The following is an 18,080-nucleotide window of genomic DNA, read 5'->3' on the forward strand; positions in this document are numbered from 1 at the left end:
CATATCTGCCCTACGGTCAAAAGCACTGAAATGCTTTCTCTTACCCAAGCCTCATTTCTCAGGGAGACAAGGTATTCTTTTGCGGTCAGTTAGAATAAATGCGAATGGACTGAGAAAAGTCTTCCCATGGAAACATCTTTGGAGACTGAACAGCACCTGCACATCATGTCCCGTTTCTTTCAACTCTCATCGAACCCTTTCAAAACGGCCAAAACCACGGCTGAGAATTTCCCATCCTGCCCACCACCGGAATCGTAGAGAGCGAGGCAGAAAATTTGGCGGGCCGTTTAAAGGGCCATCGAATTCAGGCGGGAATTACTGGTCCAGGAAAATCAGGTGCGGCCGGAAAATTCCGCCCAGTGTTTCCGATCCAAACTATGTCGCTGCACAATCTTCCAATTTGTCCTTGACCTGAAATTATTCTACCCTGTCCATGCGTAGGAATTAGACAGTGGGCAATCCAGCCCTTTGGGCCCGCTCCGCTATTCTATACAATCATGGCTGATCTCCATCTTATCCTAACTCCACTTCCCTTGCCCCTTCCCCACAGCCCTTTGTCCCACCAGTTCCAGCAAAAAAAAAACTCAACAGAACCTTAAAACAAATGTGTCTATCACATTCTGCGACACTTATTAACAGGGCAGTACGTTAACATGGTGCAGTCATTATCTGTTGTGTTTGCCTCTTGGGGGATGGGGGATGAGGACGTTCGTTAAGGGTGGTAGACCCTTGAAGAGGAACATGGACCGCTTTCCCTCCTGGCCTTTGGAGGGTGTGCTGCAGGCCTCAAAACGAGAAAGAAAATGCGGCCTTTCCGTGATGTGCTTTCCTCTTTTCTCTTCCTCCCTCGGTGAGAGGGGAGAAGGAATTAGTCTCCCGCTTTTTAAAGCCGCGTCTCTGCCTACGCTGGGCCCAAAAGAACCGTTTCGTCTTACTTTCTCTAAAGCTGGCGTTCAACGCGGTGCACAACCGTACACGTACCTTTGACCTTGGCGACTGCCTTTCCTGCATTTCCCTGAAAAACATGACGGGGAAAGCTTGGTTTATTTAGACCTTCGGGGGGGTTGTGGAGAGAGCGGGCCAGAGGGAGGGGGGGGGGAGGGGAGGGGGCGGCGGAGGGGGCAGAGTTTGGCGAGAGGTGCTGACGTGCAAAGGGAGCTGAAAGAATTGACCGTGCTCAGTTTTAGTCACATTGGATGTGACAAGTCGACCGTTCGAAAGACTAACTTCTTTCAAAGTGAAACTTTAACATTATACATATATCTATATAAGCTTAAAAAAAAATTATTGCACAATAGAGGCCCAGTTATTCTGCTGTGGCTATCTAGTTTCTGGTAACAGGTATATGTGCTCGGCTGGTCACCAGTGCAGAGTCACTGACTGCATTTAATACTGGTTTTTTTTTTCTGACATAATACGCATTCTCTGATGTCCAAAGTGGCGGGAATCTCGCTTTTTTGGCACAATTTGACGACGCGACTCCCATTCGGCGCAACCCAATCCCACTTGTTTATTTTTCCCCAACGTGTCGCCATCTTGGCCATGTTGGCTGCCCCGTGACAAGTGCTGCCAACTCAGGGCGGCCATGTTCCGGGAGGTTCTGTCACGTGGCCCCTCGTGTCCGACCGCCTGGCCTCGCCGCCATCGATCCTCCCTTCCTCGCCGTGCGGCCCGCCACCCCGGCAAGCCAATGGAGGGGGCGCGTCTGAAGTAAACGCGGAGAACAAGCACACAATGTCTTCAACGTCCAATGATATTCCTCCAGGATTGCTCGTAATCTTCAAATTCCGGGGCGAAGGGTCAGCAGTGTAAAGGTTAACCGAGGGGATGAGCTGGCGGGGGGGGGGGCCAACACAGAGAGGGAGTTGGTGGAGGGACAGGGGTAGTTGCTGCAGTGGATGTTGTCGAGGTCCCACCGCTCGCGGGAACTGATAGCTTCATGCTTTGGACAAGAGAGTAGGCAACAAATGTTAAGATTAAAAAGTATTAGTAATAATAATGACAAAGCGTCATGGCTTCCTTATCAGTCCTGGAGGTTGGCTCCCACAGCAATCTCACAACGCTCCCGCTTTGTTCCTTTGGTTGTTTCCAGAGTGTCCCGCTTCCGGAAGGAAAGGCCCCAGCAGCTGGTGATAGAAACACAGCAAAACAGGCACTTTGGAGACTGGGCCCAGATTCCCCTCTCTACTCTCGGTACAGCGGAGAGAAGGGAAGAGATATAGATGGAGCGAGAAAGAGAGAGGGGGCGGGGGGGGGGGGCGAAAAGAGGCTTTGGCGGACGAGGGAAAAGAATTGCGTTTTGTTTTTCCTCATCGGCTGGGCCCGCGGGTTCTTGCAGCTTGAGGGTAAATAAAAGAGTTCCACCGCCCTTGCCCCTCTCCCTCCCTCCGCAGCCGTGCCCTACCCACACAAACGGCGCTGGGCTTCGTCTCAGGCCTCCGTTACCGGGTGCGACCTGGGCCGGGGGGGCGGGGGGGGCTCCTTCAGTAATTGAGCTTGGTCACTGCCCGCTCCCTCCCGCTCTCCACCACCTGGTTGCCGACGCGCTTGCGGTTGCGTTTCAGCTTCGACAGGTCCTTGTCGAAGACCTCGCCGGAGCGCAGGGCCGACACCAGGTCGTCGAACTCGCCGACCTCTTCCGAGACGCTGCCGGCGCGGGCCTTCTTCAACCGGCGCTCCTTCTCGCGCTGCTCCTTCAACTGGAGGGTGAGGAGGGCAGGGTGGGGGGTGCGGAGGAAGAGAAACAAATACAACAGAATGAAGTTCCGCAAGAGCTAATGGGTTTTACAAATCACAAAGCTTTAGGCAGAATAGAGTGGGAGTGACCCAGGTTATTATCGGGGAGATTAGCGGGGTAAACACATGGGGTTATAGGGGTACAGTCTCGGTGGGATTGTGGTCAGTGCAGGCTTGATGGGCCAAATGGTCTCCTTCTGCACTGCAAAGATTTTATGACAGAGGAATCTAATTGAGGGGTTCAGATGGTTTATATATAGAATAATGGATACCTGGGAGTGATTACAGACTGGAATCTAATTGAGGGGTTCAGATGGTTTATACATAGAATAATGGATACCTGGGAGTGATTACAGACTGGAATCTAATCCAGGGGTTCAGATGGTTTATATATAGAATAATGGATACCTGGGAGTGATTACAGACTGGAATCTAATCCAGGGGTTCAGATGGTTTATATATAGAATAATGGATACCTGGGAATGATTACAGACTGGAATCTAATCCAGGGGTTCAGATGGTTTATATATAGAATAATGGATACCTGGGAATGATTACAGACTGGAATCTAATCGAGGGGTTCAGATGGTTTATATATAGAATAGTGGATACCTGGGAGTGATTACAGACTGGAATCTAATCCAGGGGTTCAGATGGTTTATATATAGAATAATAGATACCTGGGAGTGATTACAGACTGGAATCTAATCCAGGGGTTCAGATGGTTTATATATAGAATAATGGATACCTCGGAGTGATTACAGACTGGAATCTAATCCAGGGATTCAGATGGTTTATATATAGAATAATGGATCCCTGGGAGTGATTACAGACTGGAATCTAATCCAGGGGTTCAGATGGTTTATATATAGAATAATAGATACCTGGGAGTGATTACAGACTGGAATCTAATCCAGGGGTTCAGATGGTTTATATATAGAATAATGGATACCTCGGAGTGATGACAGACTGGAATCTAATCCAGGGGTTCAGATGGTTTATATATAGAATAATGGATACCTCGGAGTGATGACAGACTGGAATCTAATCGAGGGGTTCAGATGGTTTATATATAGAATAATGGATATCTGGGAGTGATTACAGACTGGAATCTAATCCAGGGGTTCAGATGGTTTATATATAGAATAATGGATACTTGGGAGTGATTAAAGACTGGAATCTAATCGAGGGGTTCAGATGGTTTATATATAGAATAATGGATACCTGGGAGTGATTACAGACTGGAATCTAATCGAGGGGTTCAGATGGTTTATATATAGAATAATGGATACCTGGGAGTGATTACAGACTGGAATCTAATCGAGGGGTTCAGATGGTTTATATATAGAATAATGGATACCTGGGAGTGATTACAGACTGGAATCTAATCCAGGGGTTCAGATGGTTTATATATAGAATAATGGATACCTGGGAGTGATTACAGACTGGAATCTAATCGAGGGGTTCAGATGGTTTATATATAGAATAATGGATACCTGGGAGTGATTACAGACTGGAATCTAATCCAGGGGTTCAGATGGTTTATATATAGAATAATGGATACCTGGGAGTGATTACAGACTGGAATCTAATTGAGGGGTTCAGATGATTTATAGATAGAATAACGGTTACCTGGGAGTGATTACAGACTGGAATCTAATCCAGGGGTTCAGATGGTTTATATATAGAATAATGGATACCTGGGAGTGATTACAGACTGGAATCTAATCCAGGGGTTCAGATGGTTTATATATAGAATAATGGATACCTGGGAGTGATTATAGACTGGAATCTAATCCAGGGGTTCAGATGGTTTATATATAGAATAATGGATACCTGGGAGTGATTACAGACTGGAATCTAATCCAGGGGTTCAGATGGTTTATATACAGAATAATGGATACCTGGGAGGGATTACAGACTGGAATCTAATCCAGGGATTCAGATGGTTTATATATAGAATAATGGATACCTGGGAGTGATTACAGACTGGAATCTAATCCAGGGGTTCAGATGGTTTATATATAGAATAATGGATACCTGGGAGTGATTACAGACTGGAATCTAATCGAGGGGTTCAGATGGTTTATATATAGAATAATGGATACCTGGGAGTGATTACAGACTGGAATCTAATCCAGGGGTTCAGATGGTTTATATATAGAATAATGGATACCTGGGAGTGATTACAGACTGGAATCTAATCCAGGGGTTCAGATGGTTTATATATAGAATAATGGATACCTGGGAGTGATTACAGACTGGAATCTAATCGAGGGGTTCAGATGGTTTATATATAGAATAATGGATACCTGGGAGTGATTACAGACTGGAATCTAATCCAGGGGTTCAGATGGTTTATATATAGAATAATGGATTCCTGGGAGTGATTACAGACTGGAATCTAATCCAGGGGTTCAGATGGTTTATGTATGGAATAATGGATACCTGGGAGTGATTATAGGCTGGAATCTAATCGAGGAGTTCAGAGAGAATAGAACAGAATCCCTCTAGTGCAGAAATAGGCCAGATATAACATCCAAGCTGTTAACTTTCAGCAGAATCCTGCTGTCCCCTTGTCGCTGTTGGCACAGTGAGTAACAGGAAAGTGTGGCTTGGTCCTGAGCTAAATAGGTCACGAAAACCTCAAATTTTATCCCTCATTCCTGATCAACATCTGTGATCACTTCATGATGACGTGTGAATACTTTTGTATTTGGACAGAAGCGGGCAAAGCTACGATGCACACCATTGCTAAATAGCCTGATGACAATGTGAATTGCCATTTGCCATGAAGTCTCCAGGCATACGGGTTCTCGGAGCTGTTGGCGTCTCCAGGACCCCCTGGCTGCGTACAGGCGAGGAAATGAAGACAATGCAGTGCGGTTTGAGAAGGGGAGATTATAATTAATAAGGAAAGGTTGCCAGAAGTCTGTCTTGGAATGGTTTGAGGCTCTTGCCTGACATAACATATACAGGGAGTCGCACTTTTAATCAGTGCCCTGGGAGCTGCTCTGTGAAATGAATTAGTTTGTTTCTCATCGCTGGCAAAGGACCTCAATTCCGTGTCAACATTTTTCTTTAAGTTTAACTCTTCATGGTCCCTCCACCTTCCAGCTTCCCTCAGCAAAACCAGGGAGATTCCGCAACCTGTCCCTCCCAGAGGGACACATTATTGAAAATTCAGGTGAAAATGAAGGACTCCCACACCCACAATCTCCCAGGGAGCCGGATCATTCGGAATCATAGAATCCTACAGTGCAGAAGGAGGCCATTCAGCCCATCGGGTCTGCACCGACCACAATCCCACCCAGGCCCTATCCCCGTAACCCCATCCATTTATCCTATCTATCCCCCTGACAGTAAGGGGGAATTTATTACAGCCAATTCACCTAACCCACACATCTTTGGGCTGTGGGAGGAAACTAGAGCACCCGGAGGAAACCCACGCAGACATGGGGAGAATGTGCAAACTCCACACAGCCAGTGACCCAAGCCGGGAATCGAACCCGGGTCCCTGGCGCTGTGAGGCAGCAGTGCTAACCACTGTGCCACCGTGCTGCCACTCTCTGTACAGGCTGTATTTTACAAAGCTTCCAGTGGATCTGCTTCATTTGTAACTCATCCACCATGTTCGACATTCATTTTCTGCACCACCGATGCATAGAGGTAGCTGTGCATCTACAAGATGCACTGCAGCAACTGACCTCACAGCACTGCTGCCTCACAGAGGCAAGGACCCAGGTTCAATTCCAGCCTCAGGTCACTGTCAGTATGGAGTTTGCACATTCTCCCTGTGTCTGCATGGGGTTCCTCCGGGTGCTCCAGTTTCCTTCCACACTCCAAAGTGTGGGGGTTAGGATGATTGCCCATGCTAAATTGACCCTAGTGTCAATGGATTAACAGGATAAATACGTGGGATTATGGGAATAGGGCTTCGGTGGGATTGTGGTCGGTGCAGACTTGATGGGCAGAATGGCCTCCTTCTGCACTGTAGGGATTCTATAAACTCTATGATTCTAATGTTACATTCTCAAAAAATTCCAATAGATTCATCAAGTATGATTTCTCTTTTGTAAATCCACGCTGACTTTGTCTGATTATACCTCTGCCTTTCAAATGCCGAGTTATGAAATCCATATTAATAAACTCGAGCAACTTCCCCAGTGGTCTATAGTTCCCTGTTTTCTCTCTACCTTTTGAATAGTGAGCTTACATTAGCTACCCTCCAAAGAATTTTGCAAAATAACCACCAATGGATCTAATATTTCTAGGGCCACTTCCTTAAGCACTCTGGGATGAAAATGATCAGGACCTGGAGATTTACCCACCTTCAATCCTATCAATTTCCCCCAAAATCATTTCTTTACCAATGCTGATTTCCCTCAGCTCCTCACTAAAGCATGTTTCTCTCAGCACTTCTGGTACATTATTCATGTCTTCCTTTGTGAAGACTGAAGCAAAGGACAAATTTAATTCCTCAGCCATTTCTTCATTCCCTGTTATAAATTCTCCCGTTTCTGACTGTAAGGGGTCTACATTTGTTTTTGTCAATCTTTTTTTCTTTACATATCAATGGAAACTTTTACAGTCAGCTTTTATGTTCCCAGCTAGCTTACTCTCTTTTCCCTTCTTAATCAGTCCCTTGGTCTTCCTTTGCTGAATTTTAAACTGCTCCCAATCCTCAGGCCTATTGCTTTTGCTTGTTTTTTTATAATTTTTTTAAAATTTCATTTGTGGGACATGGCTGTTGCTGGTTGGCCAACATTTATTCCCCATCTCTAGTTGCCCAAGAGTCAACCATATTGCTGTGGCTCTGGAGTCATATGTAGGCCAGACCAGGTAAGGATGGCAGATTTCCTTCCCTAAGGGACATTAGTGAACCAGATGGGTTTTTCCCAACAATCGACAATGGTTTCATGGTCATCAGTAGATTCTTAATTCCAGATTTTTTTTGATTGAATTCAAATTCTACCATCCTGCCGTGGCAGGATTCGAACCTGGGTCCCCAGAACATTAGCTGAGTTTCTGGATTAATAGTCTCGCGATAATACCACTCGGCCATCACTTCCCCAATAGAATGACAAGAGTGGCTGATGCATGGGAACACCAGCGTCTGCAAGTTCCCCCCAAGTCACTCACTGTCCTGTCTTGCAACTGTGTCACCATTCCCTCACTGCCACTTTATCAAAATCCTGGAACTCCCTCGCTAACAGCACTGTGGGTCTACCTACACCACAAGGACTGCAGTGGTCCTGCACCTTCTCACGGGCAAGTAAGGATGGGCAACAAATGCTTGCCTTGCCAGCGATGCCCAAATAACAAGGAAGAATCAAGTTAATTGGCTTTGATAAGTTTCTACATGCTTTGGGAGTGAGGGAAATATGAGTGATAGTTATAAATCCTGCTGATAACAATTTAATCAGCCTATTAAAACCCAAAGAGTGTCAGCTAACCCACTGTTGATTATTGTGGATCACATTCTCCTTTATACAATCTCCACATGGAATCCCTACATTGCAGAAGGAGGCTATTCAGCCCATTGAGACTGTGCAGACCACAATCTCACCCAGTCTCTATCCCTATCACCCCACCTATCTACCCTGCTAATTATAGAATCCATGGAAACCCTACAGTGCAGAAGGAGGCCATTCGGCCCATCGAGTCTACATTGACCACAATCCCTCCCAGGCCCTGTCCCTGTAACCCCACATATTTATCCTGCTAATCCCCACACACTAAAGGGTACTTTAGCATGGCCAATCAACTTAACCCGTACATATTCTCAGCGATGGTTAAAAAAAAGTTAAAAAGCGATTTTGCCACCAATTAACACTGATGACTATCTTCAGCCTAGCTCTTCATTTCTTCCCCAATTAATTACTTTTTTTTAAATGTTGACCTCTCGATGCTGTCACCAGGGTGAATGAAGCCACCTGGCTTTTTGTTTTCTCCCCCCATCCCATAATATTAAACCCGGTCGCAGACTCGTTTTCACTGCTTTCCAAGAACATTCTTCCTGAGGCTGCGGGGGCCGGGCCGGGGGGGTGCGGTGACAAGATGAAGGAGCAGGTTAAGGGTCAAGGGAGAGATGAAGAAAGCCTCCCCGTGAAATTCCAGGGTAAAGTCAGAATCCTCCGTGGTTTGGACTCAAATGGAATGTCTGGAAGACAATGGAATGGGAGGAGGAAAGGAAAAAAATTTCAGAATTTGCCCAAATAAAGATCAAACTTTGGTTTATTGGTGGCTCAGGATTTCAGGCCAATAAAAAACAACAACTGAAAGAAAAAAGTCTTTAATCCGAGGTTCCCAGCGGTTCCTGGGCTTCAGAGGAGACCTGACAGAATGTCTGGTATTACAGGAGCATGCAGTTCCCATGCTTTCTGTGGTATGCGGAGACCCTGGGAGTCAGTGGTTCACAGAAATCCCGAGGGGGGAAATGTGGCTGCACTACCCCATCGTTGCTGCGTTTCTGTCCCCTGTCCAAGATGATTAACAAGCCCACAGAGAGAGAGAGAATGGTGGGGAGAAGTTAAGGACAGGAGGCGGTGGGGGTGCAGTACAGGCTACCAAAACATGGCAATAAAGAAGGATTGTGTTTTTCAAAAATGTAAATGAAAGCTTTACTTTTTTCCAAAAATGTTTGTCAAGGTGGGGCAAAAATGTGTTTGACTGGCATTAACCTTTGGTATGATTTTCTTCTATTCTCTCATTTGATGTGGGCATCACTGGCAAGACCAACATTTATTGCCCATCCCTTATTGCCCTTGGACTGACTGGCTTGCTTAGTCTCTCCACAGAGGCAGCTAAGAGTCAGCCACATTGCTGTAGCTCGGGGTTACCTGTAGACCAGACCAGACAAGGAGAGCAGATTTCCTTCCCTAAAGGGTTACAGGGGTCGGGAAAAGGGGAGGGTGGGATCTTCGTTCAGAGAGTCAATGCAAACTCGATGGGCCAAATGGCACTGTAGGGATTCAATGGTCCACCTAATCTACACAACTTTGGACACTAAGAGGCAATTTCGTATGGTCAATCCACCTAACCTGCACATATTTGGAGTGTGGGAAGAAAAGGGAGCACTCGGAGGAGACCCATGCAGACACGGGGAGAACATGCAGACTCCCAAGACTGGAGAATCCCGGCCAATCACTCACAAAGACACACACACACACACACACACACACACAGAAAAAAGCACAAACACACAAAGCACACACATAAGCAGAAACTGGCATACAAACCAAAGACAAAGAAACATGTCACACACACACACATGTGCACAGAAACATGTCAGAGAAACACAGAAAAACACACAATCTCATAGAGTAAAAGGCATATTGAAACACAGACATCCACGGAGAGAGACACACACTCTCACACACAGACACCCACACAGAGACACATACAGTCACACAGAGAAACACTGACACTTGCACATATACAGACATACATACAGTCACACAGTGAAACAGACACTCACTGACATACACACAGTTACACAGAGAAACAGACACCCACAGAGAGACACACACACCTACTCGCACACAGACACCCACAGAGAAACACTGACACACATACAGAGATAGACGTATACTGTCACACAGTGAAACAGACACTCACAAACACACACACATTCATATATACACACACACAAAGACACACACATTCATACATACACACACACACACACACACACACACACACAAACACACAGACATGCACACACGCAGTCACACACACTCATACACATACAGGCACACACATGCACAATTCAATCCCCTGTTCCTTCCAATAGCTGCCTGGTAATTTTAAATGAATTAATTAAATAAATTCTCCACATCGCCAACTGCTTTCTGTCAGTGACACATGGTAAAAAATTCTCCGGTAAGATGGGAAAAGGAGATTTTCTCATAATTCGACTCTCATGGAATAAAACATTTGGGGAATGCTGAAGGAGGAAAGGATTTGTCAGTAAGTTGTCAACTTTGGTTGGAGTTTCAGTTAAGTATCATTAGTCTGAACCCCATTTATATATAGAATTACTGACTGCTGGGATATTAAAACTGAGGGTTACTCCAAGGAATCGGATAATGGATCACAGGAGTGAGAATGCTGCAATTACTGGCTTGGAATGCCTAAGGGTTTTCAACTCTGCATCCCTTCCCATCTCCCAAATTATTTCTTCCAATATTTCAGGGAATGGGACTTTTTTCCAAACATTTTGATTGGAAAAAGCCAACACTGTGACATGAAGGAAGATGTTTCTCTGTTTGTGTGACTGTGTGTGTGCGTCTGAGTGTCTGTTTCACTACGTGACTATGTGTGTGTGTGTTTTTCTATGTGTCTATGTGTGTGTGAGTGTCTACTTCTCTGTGTGACTGTGTGTATCTCTGTATGTGCGTATGAGTCTGTGTGCCTGTGTGTGTGCCTGTGTGTGAGTCTGTGAGTGTGCCTGTCTGTTTCGCTGTGTGACTCTGTGTGTGTGTGTGTGTGTGTGTGTGTGTGTGTCTGTGCCAGGGACCCAGGTTTGATTCCCGGCTTGGGTCACTGTCTCTGTCTGCGTGGGTTTCCTCTGGGTGCTCCAGTTTCCTCCCACAGTCCGAAAGACGTGCTAGTTAGAAGCTCTACAGTGCTTCTGTGGATGTGTTTCTCTGTGTGACTGTATGTGTCTGACTGTCTGTCTGTGAGTGTCTGTTTCTCTATGTGACTGTGTGTGTGTGTCTGTCTGTCTGCAAATGTCTATTTCTGTTTCTGTGACTGTGTATGTGTGTGTGTGTGTTTGTCTGTGAATGTCTGTTTCTCTGTGTGACTCTGTGTGTGTGTGTGTCTGTGAATGTCTGTTGCTCCATGTGATTGTGTGTGAGTCTCTGTGTGGGTGTCTATATCTCTGTGTATATGTGTGTATATCTCTGTGTGGGTGCCTTTAGTTGTGTTGATACATCACAAGGATTTATTTTTCATGTGTGCAAGTAATCACCAAGCCAGATAAAAGCTTCTGCAGTGGCTAAATGGAGTCTCTGAGTCTTCTGCGGTCATTTGTTAAATTCTCCCTCAGTGTACAGTAACAGGCGCCAGAGTGTGGCGACTAGGGGATTTTCACAGTAACTTCATTGCAACGTTAATGTAAACCTACTTGTGACTAATAAATAAACTTAAACTTAAAGAATTTAGCATGGCCAATGCAACTAACCAGCACGTCTTTCGGACTGTGGGAGGAAACTGGAGCACCCAGAGGAAACCCACACAAACAGAGAACGTGCAGACTCCACACAGACAGTGACCCGAGCTGGGAATCAAACCTGGAACCTTGGCACTCTGTGGCAGCAGTGCTAACCATACTTTGCACATTTTCCCCGTGTCTGCTTGGGTTTCCTCCGGGTGTTCTAGTTTCCAAAGATGTGTGGATCAGGTGGATTGGCCATGCTAAATTGACCCTTAGTGTCAGGGGGACTAGCAGGGTAAATATGTGGGGTTACAGGATTAGGGCCTGGGTGGGATTGTGGTCGGTGTAGACTCGATGGGCCCAATGGCCTCCTTCTGCACTGTAGGGATTCTATAATTCTATGAAAACAGATGAGGGATCCACAAATTCATGAGCCAAACCCAAAGATTTGCGTGCAAACTGTAAGGCCACATCTGGAGCGCTGTGTACAATTCTGGTCTCCCTGCTACAGGAAGGATGTCATTAAACTGGAAAAGGTGCAAAACAGATTTACAAAGATGCGACCGGGAGTGGAAGATTTGAATTATAAGGAGAGCCTGGATAGGCTGGGACAGTTTTCCCTGGAGCGTAGCAGGATGAGGGGTGACATTGTGGAGGTTTATAAATCCTGAGGGGCATAGATAAGGTGTGAGGCCTACCAAGGTCTGTTGTCCAGAGTAGGGGAGTCCAAAACTAGAGGGCATAGGTTTCAGGTGAGATGGGAAAGATTTAGAAGGGACCTGAGGGGCAACTTTTTCACACCGAGGAGGGTGAGTATATAGAATGAGCTGCCAGAGGAGGCGGTAGAGACGAGTACAATTATAACATTTAAAAAACATGTGGACATATAGATAGAAAAGGTTTAGAGAGATGATGGGGGATGTGAGGAAAATGTGACAATCATGAGGGGCCACAGGTTCAAGGTGAGAGGGGCGAGGTTTAACTCAGATATCAGAGGGACGTATTTTACACAGAGGGTGGTGGGGGCCTGGAATGCGCTGCCAAGTAGGGTGTTGGAGGCTGGGATCGTTTAAGACTTACCTGGATAGTCACATGAACAGACTGGGAATGGAGGGATACAAACAAATGGTCTAGTTGGACCAATAAGCGGCTCAGGCTTGGAGGGCCGAAGGGCCTGTTTCCTGTGCTGTATTGTTCTTTGTTCTTTGAAAATCTTTTTTACCCAGAGGGTGGTGACAGTCTGGAATGCGCTGCCTGGGAGGGTGGTAGAGGTGGGATGTCTCACATCCTTTAAAAAGTACCCGGATGAGCACTTGGCACACCATAACATTCAGGATTATGGGCCAAGTGCTGGCAGATGGGATTAGGTGGGAGTTCAGGTGTTTCTCACGTGTTTGTGGACTGAAGGGTCCCCTTCCACACTGTATAATTCTATGATTCTATGGCAGAGTGGTTAGCACTGCTGCCTTACAGCGCCAGGGACCCGGTTCAATTGCAGCCTTGAGCCTGTATGGAGTTTGCACATTCTCCCCGTGTCTGCATGGGTTTTCTCCGGATGCTCCAATTTCCTCCCATAGTCCAAAGATGTGTGTGTTAGGTTGACGGGCCATGCTAAATTGACCCTAGTGTCAGGGGGACTAGCAAGGTAAATATCTGCACTTACAGGAATAGGGCCAGGGTGGGATTGTGCTTGGTGTGGACTCGATGGGCTGAAGGGCCTCTTCTGCACTGTATGATTCTAGGATTCTATGATATAGGCCAAATGGGACTAGTTCAGTGTAGGAAACCTGATTGGCATGATCGAGCTGGGCCAACGGGACTGTTTCTGTGTTGTATATATATCTATGGCTCCACTACTTCCCTGTTCCTAATGGGTGCCATATGTCCTCTAAAAATCACTGGGGGAGGTGTGCACTCGTGCCAGATACCCAGCATGGAATGGAGTGCTACACTTCACCCTGGCATGAAATAACAGATAACGTGGCAAGAACCAAAATATTTCCGCCTCTACCACCCCCTCTGGCAGCTCATTCCATATACGTACCACGCTCTATGTGGGAAAAGTTGCCCCTTTTCCACACACGGTAGCACAGTAGTTAGCACTGCCGCTTCACAGCTCCAGGGTCCTGGGTTCAATCCCTGACTCGGGTCACTGCCTGTGTGGAGTGTGCACATTCTCCTCGTGTCGGCGTGGGTTTCCTCCCGGTACTCTGGTTTCCTCCCACAGTCCAAAGATGTGCGGGTTAGGTTGATTGGTCATGCTAAGAAATTGCCCCTTAGTGTCCAGGGATGCGTAGGTTAGTGGGGATAATATATGGGGGTAGGGCCTGAGTGGGATTGTGTTCGGTGCAGACTTGATGGGCCGAAGGGCCTCTTTCTGCACTGTAGGGTTCTTTGAATTTAACCTCTCCTCAAGTCTCTTTTAAATCTTTCCGCTTAAACCTCTGGTTTTGGATGCCCCTGCCCTGGGGATAAGACCGTGGCTATTTTATCTATGCCCCCTCACGGTTTTATAAACCTCTGTGAGGTCACCCCGCACCCTCCTCCCAATGAAGGCTGGCGAGCCCTCTTAGCGGAGTGGAGTCCTACCCGCGCAGCTCTCCCACACTGCCCTCCTTACCATGATTTCCATGCGAGCCCGTCGCTCCTCTTCCTCTTTCTTCCTCCTCATGTTCTCCAGGTCCTGCTTGGCTTCGGCGAACGACTGCAGGAATGTGTCAAAGATGCCAAAGAACTCGTCTGGCTGCATCTTTGTTTCGTCTTCGCTGAAGTGCTTCAGCATCTTGGAGTACTATCAAAGGAAAGGGGCAGGGCACAGGCCCGTAAGTGGAAGTTTCCGATTAGTGTTTAAAAAGCGGAAGCCAAGCTCCGACAGCCTGCATTTATATATTCCGTGGCTTCACGGAGGCAGCATCAGACAAAGCAAACAGACGCCAAACCAAATAAGGGGCGGTTAAAGTTTATTTATTCGTGTCACAAGTAGGCTTACGTTGACACTGCAATGGAGTTAGAACATAGAAAAACTACAGCACAAACAGGCCCTTCGGCCCACAAGTTGCGCCAAACATGTCCCTACCTACTAGGCCTATCTATAACCCTCCATCTTATTAAGTCCCACGTACTTATCCAAAAGTCTCTTAAAAGATCCTATCGAATCCGCCTCCACCACCACCGCCGGCAGCCCATTCCACGCGCCCACCACTCTCTAGTTACTGTGGAAATCCCCCACACTCCTGTGCCTGTTCGGGTACACTGAGGGAGAATTCAGCACCGCCAGTGCACCAAAACAGCACGGCTCGCGGACCGTGGGAGGAAAACCGGAGCAAACCCACACAGTCACGGGGGGGGCGGCGTGCAGACTCCGCACAGACAGCGACCCAAGAGCAGAATCGAACCCGGGTCCCTAGAGCTGTGAGGCAGCAACGCGAATCACTGTGCCACCATGCCAACCTGGTATGCTGGAAATCATATTGCTAGGCCTGAACTTTATGGAAAGTGTTAAAGGAATGGGGTGGAGAGGGGAGTGTTGGGGGTGGGGGTGAGATAGAACATAGAACATAGAACATAGAACATAGAACATTACAGCACAGAACAGGCCCTTCGGCCCACGATGTTGCGCCGACCAGTTACAAAAACAATGACCCACTAGCCTATACCAATCCCTTTTCGTCCATAAACCTATCCAGAGATCTCTTAAACGCCCCCAAACTAGACGCATCTACAACTGCAGCAGGCAGGGCATTCCAATCCCTCACCACCCGCTGGGTAAAGAACCTACCCCTGACATCCGTCCTGTAGCTACCCCCCCTTAATTTAAAGTCATGCCCCCTCGTGCTAGCTTTCTCCATCCGAGGAAAAAGGCTATCACTATCCACCCTATCTAAACCCCTAATCATCTTATATGTTTCAATAAGATCCCCTCTTAGCCGCCTTCTTCCCAACGAAAACAACCCTAGATCCCTCAGTCTCTCCTCATAGGACCTCCCCACCATACCAGGCAACATCCTAGTAAACCTCCTCTGCACCCTCTCCAACGCCTCCACATCCTTCTTGTAATGCGGGGACCAGAACTGCACACAGTACTCCAAGTGCGGCCGCACTAGAGTAGTGTACAGTTGCAACATTACACTGCGACTCCTAAATTCAATCCCCCTACCAATAAACGCCAAGACACCGTACGCCTTCTTGACAACCTTATCTACTTGATTCCCAACTTTCAGGGATCTATGTACACACACACCTAGATCCCTCTGTTCATCCACACTATTCAAAGTCCTCCCGTTAGCCCTATACTCGACACATCTGTTGCTCCTACCAAAGTGAATTACCTCATTGTTCCTGTGGAGCTGAGTCGAGAGGCAGCAATTTTTGGGCGTGCGAGGAGGCAAAAATAAGGTATAATTTTCTGTTTATTCCGTTTAACTTTTTATTTTTAGTGTTAAGTCGCGAGTTTCGGCGGTTTTTTTTTAAATTAGTTAGAAACCGGAAGTCGTCACTAGGACGCTTACCGGTAGTTGTAGTTTTTTTTTCGGGTTTAAAAACACCTACCTCCGTGTCTCGGCCTCATTGTTCCTGTGGAGCTGAGTCGAGAGGCAGCAATTTTTGGGCGTGCGAGGAGGCAAAAATAAGGTATAATTTTCTGTTTATTCCGTTTAACTTTTTATTTTTAGTGTTAAGTCGCGAGTTTCGGCGGTTTTTTTTTAAATTAGTTAGAAACCGGAAGTCGTCACTAGGACGCTTACCGGTAGTTGTAGTTTTTTTTTCTCGTGCCCCTAACACTATAAATTAGTGCAGAGAGGATTCCCGATTCTCTACACTGGTAGAGAATCCCACCCTTCCACCTCCTCTAACCTAATTATAAGTGTGAGGGAAGTTTTTTTTAATATTTTTACTTTTCTGCTGGTAATTGATTCAGGGATGGCAGTTCAGGCTGTAAGCTGCATCTCCTGTGGGATGTATGTAGTGAGGGACTCCCACAGTGTTTCAGGTGATTTTACTTGTGGGAAGTGTGTTAGATTGCAGTTTCTGGAGGAGCGTGTAAAGGAGCTGGAAGGGGAATTAGAGGAGCTCCGTATAATTCGGGAAGTGGAGCAGGACATAGAAAGGAGTTATAAGGAGATAGTCACTCCTAGGAATAAGTCTTGGGTCACTGCCAGGAAGAGGGGCAAAAAGCAGTTGGGGGGACAATCCCCTGGGGCTGTTCCCCTCCAAAATAGGTTCTCGGTCCTGGAGGCTACAGTTGAGGAGAAATCAACTGGGGATAGCCAAAGGGAGCAGGTCTCTGGGGGTGAGCCTATTGGCAAGCCTCAGGTGGTTAGGGGTAAGAGATTGGGCCTCGTGATTGGGGACTCCACGGTTATGGGGACGGATAGGAGAGTTGGAGGTAAGGGTAGGGACTCTGGGCTGGTGTGTTGCCTACCAGGGGCTGGGGTCCAGGATGTATCGGACAGAGTATTCAGGACTCTTAGGGGAGAGGGAGATCAACCCCAAGTTATAGTTCATGTGGGGACACATGACATAGGGAGATTAAGGGAAGGGGATATTAAGCAAAGATTTATGGAGTTGGGATGGAAACTCAAGGCGAAGTCAGAAAGAGTAGTTATATCTGGACTCTTGCCTGTGCCACGGGATAGATTAGAGAGGAATAGGGAGAGGGAAAGTTTGAACTCGTGGCTGAGGGGATGGTGCAGGAGGGAGGGGTTCAGGTACTTGAGCAATTGGGGCTCATTCTGGGGAAGGTGGGACCTCTATAAGAGGGATGGTCTACACCTGAACCAGAGGGGAATCAATATCCTGGGGGGTAAATTTGCAAAAGCGATGCAGGAAGGTTTAAACTGATTCGGAGGGGGGGAGGGATAGTGAGGAAAGGGGGTGAAAGTGAGGGGGGCATAGTTGGGGAATGCAAGGCACGGCATAGTGGGGGTGGGGCGGAGCAGGGTTTGAAATGTGTGTACTTTAATGCGAGGAGTATTCGCAATAAAGTGGATGAACTTGCAGCGTGGATCAGTACCTGGGACTTTGATGTTGTGGCCATTTCTGAGACTTGGATAGAGCAGGGTCAGGAATGGATGTTGCAGGTTCCGGGGTACAAATGCTTTAGTCGGAGTAGAGAAGAAGGTAGAAGGGGGGGTGGGGTAGCATTGCTAGTCAAGGACTGTATCACAGTGTCGGAGAGAAAGTT

At 47.0% G+C, this 18,080-nt stretch overlaps 1 protein-coding gene across 2 annotated transcripts in view; it reads right to left on the reverse strand.

The window, feature by feature from the left end:
- Positions 1 to 2,433: 2,433 nt before the first annotated feature.
- The window catches only part of daam2 (dishevelled associated activator of morphogenesis 2), a 326,736-nt gene continuing 311,089 nt past the window's right edge, over positions 2,434 to 18,080 (reverse strand). The window contains exons 25-26 of one of the 2 annotated variants that reach the window (XM_080192986.1): positions 14,520 to 14,690; positions 2,434 to 2,699 (exon numbers count right to left, since the gene is read on the reverse strand). In XM_080192986.1, coding sequence (XP_080049112.1) covers positions 2,484 to 2,699; positions 14,520 to 14,690 — 387 coding nt within the window. In that variant the 3' untranslated portion in view covers positions 2,434 to 2,483. The remainder of the gene's footprint in view (positions 2,700 to 14,519; positions 14,691 to 18,080) is intronic. The other variant, XM_080192987.1, reaches the window with a different exon arrangement.

This window comes from Carcharhinus amblyrhynchos, chromosome 7 (genome assembly GCF_965287045.1).
Source record: "Carcharhinus amblyrhynchos chromosome 7, sCarAmb.v2.hapA, whole genome shotgun sequence".
Lineage (NCBI taxonomy): Eukaryota > Metazoa > Chordata > Chondrichthyes > Carcharhiniformes > Carcharhinidae > Carcharhinus > Carcharhinus amblyrhynchos.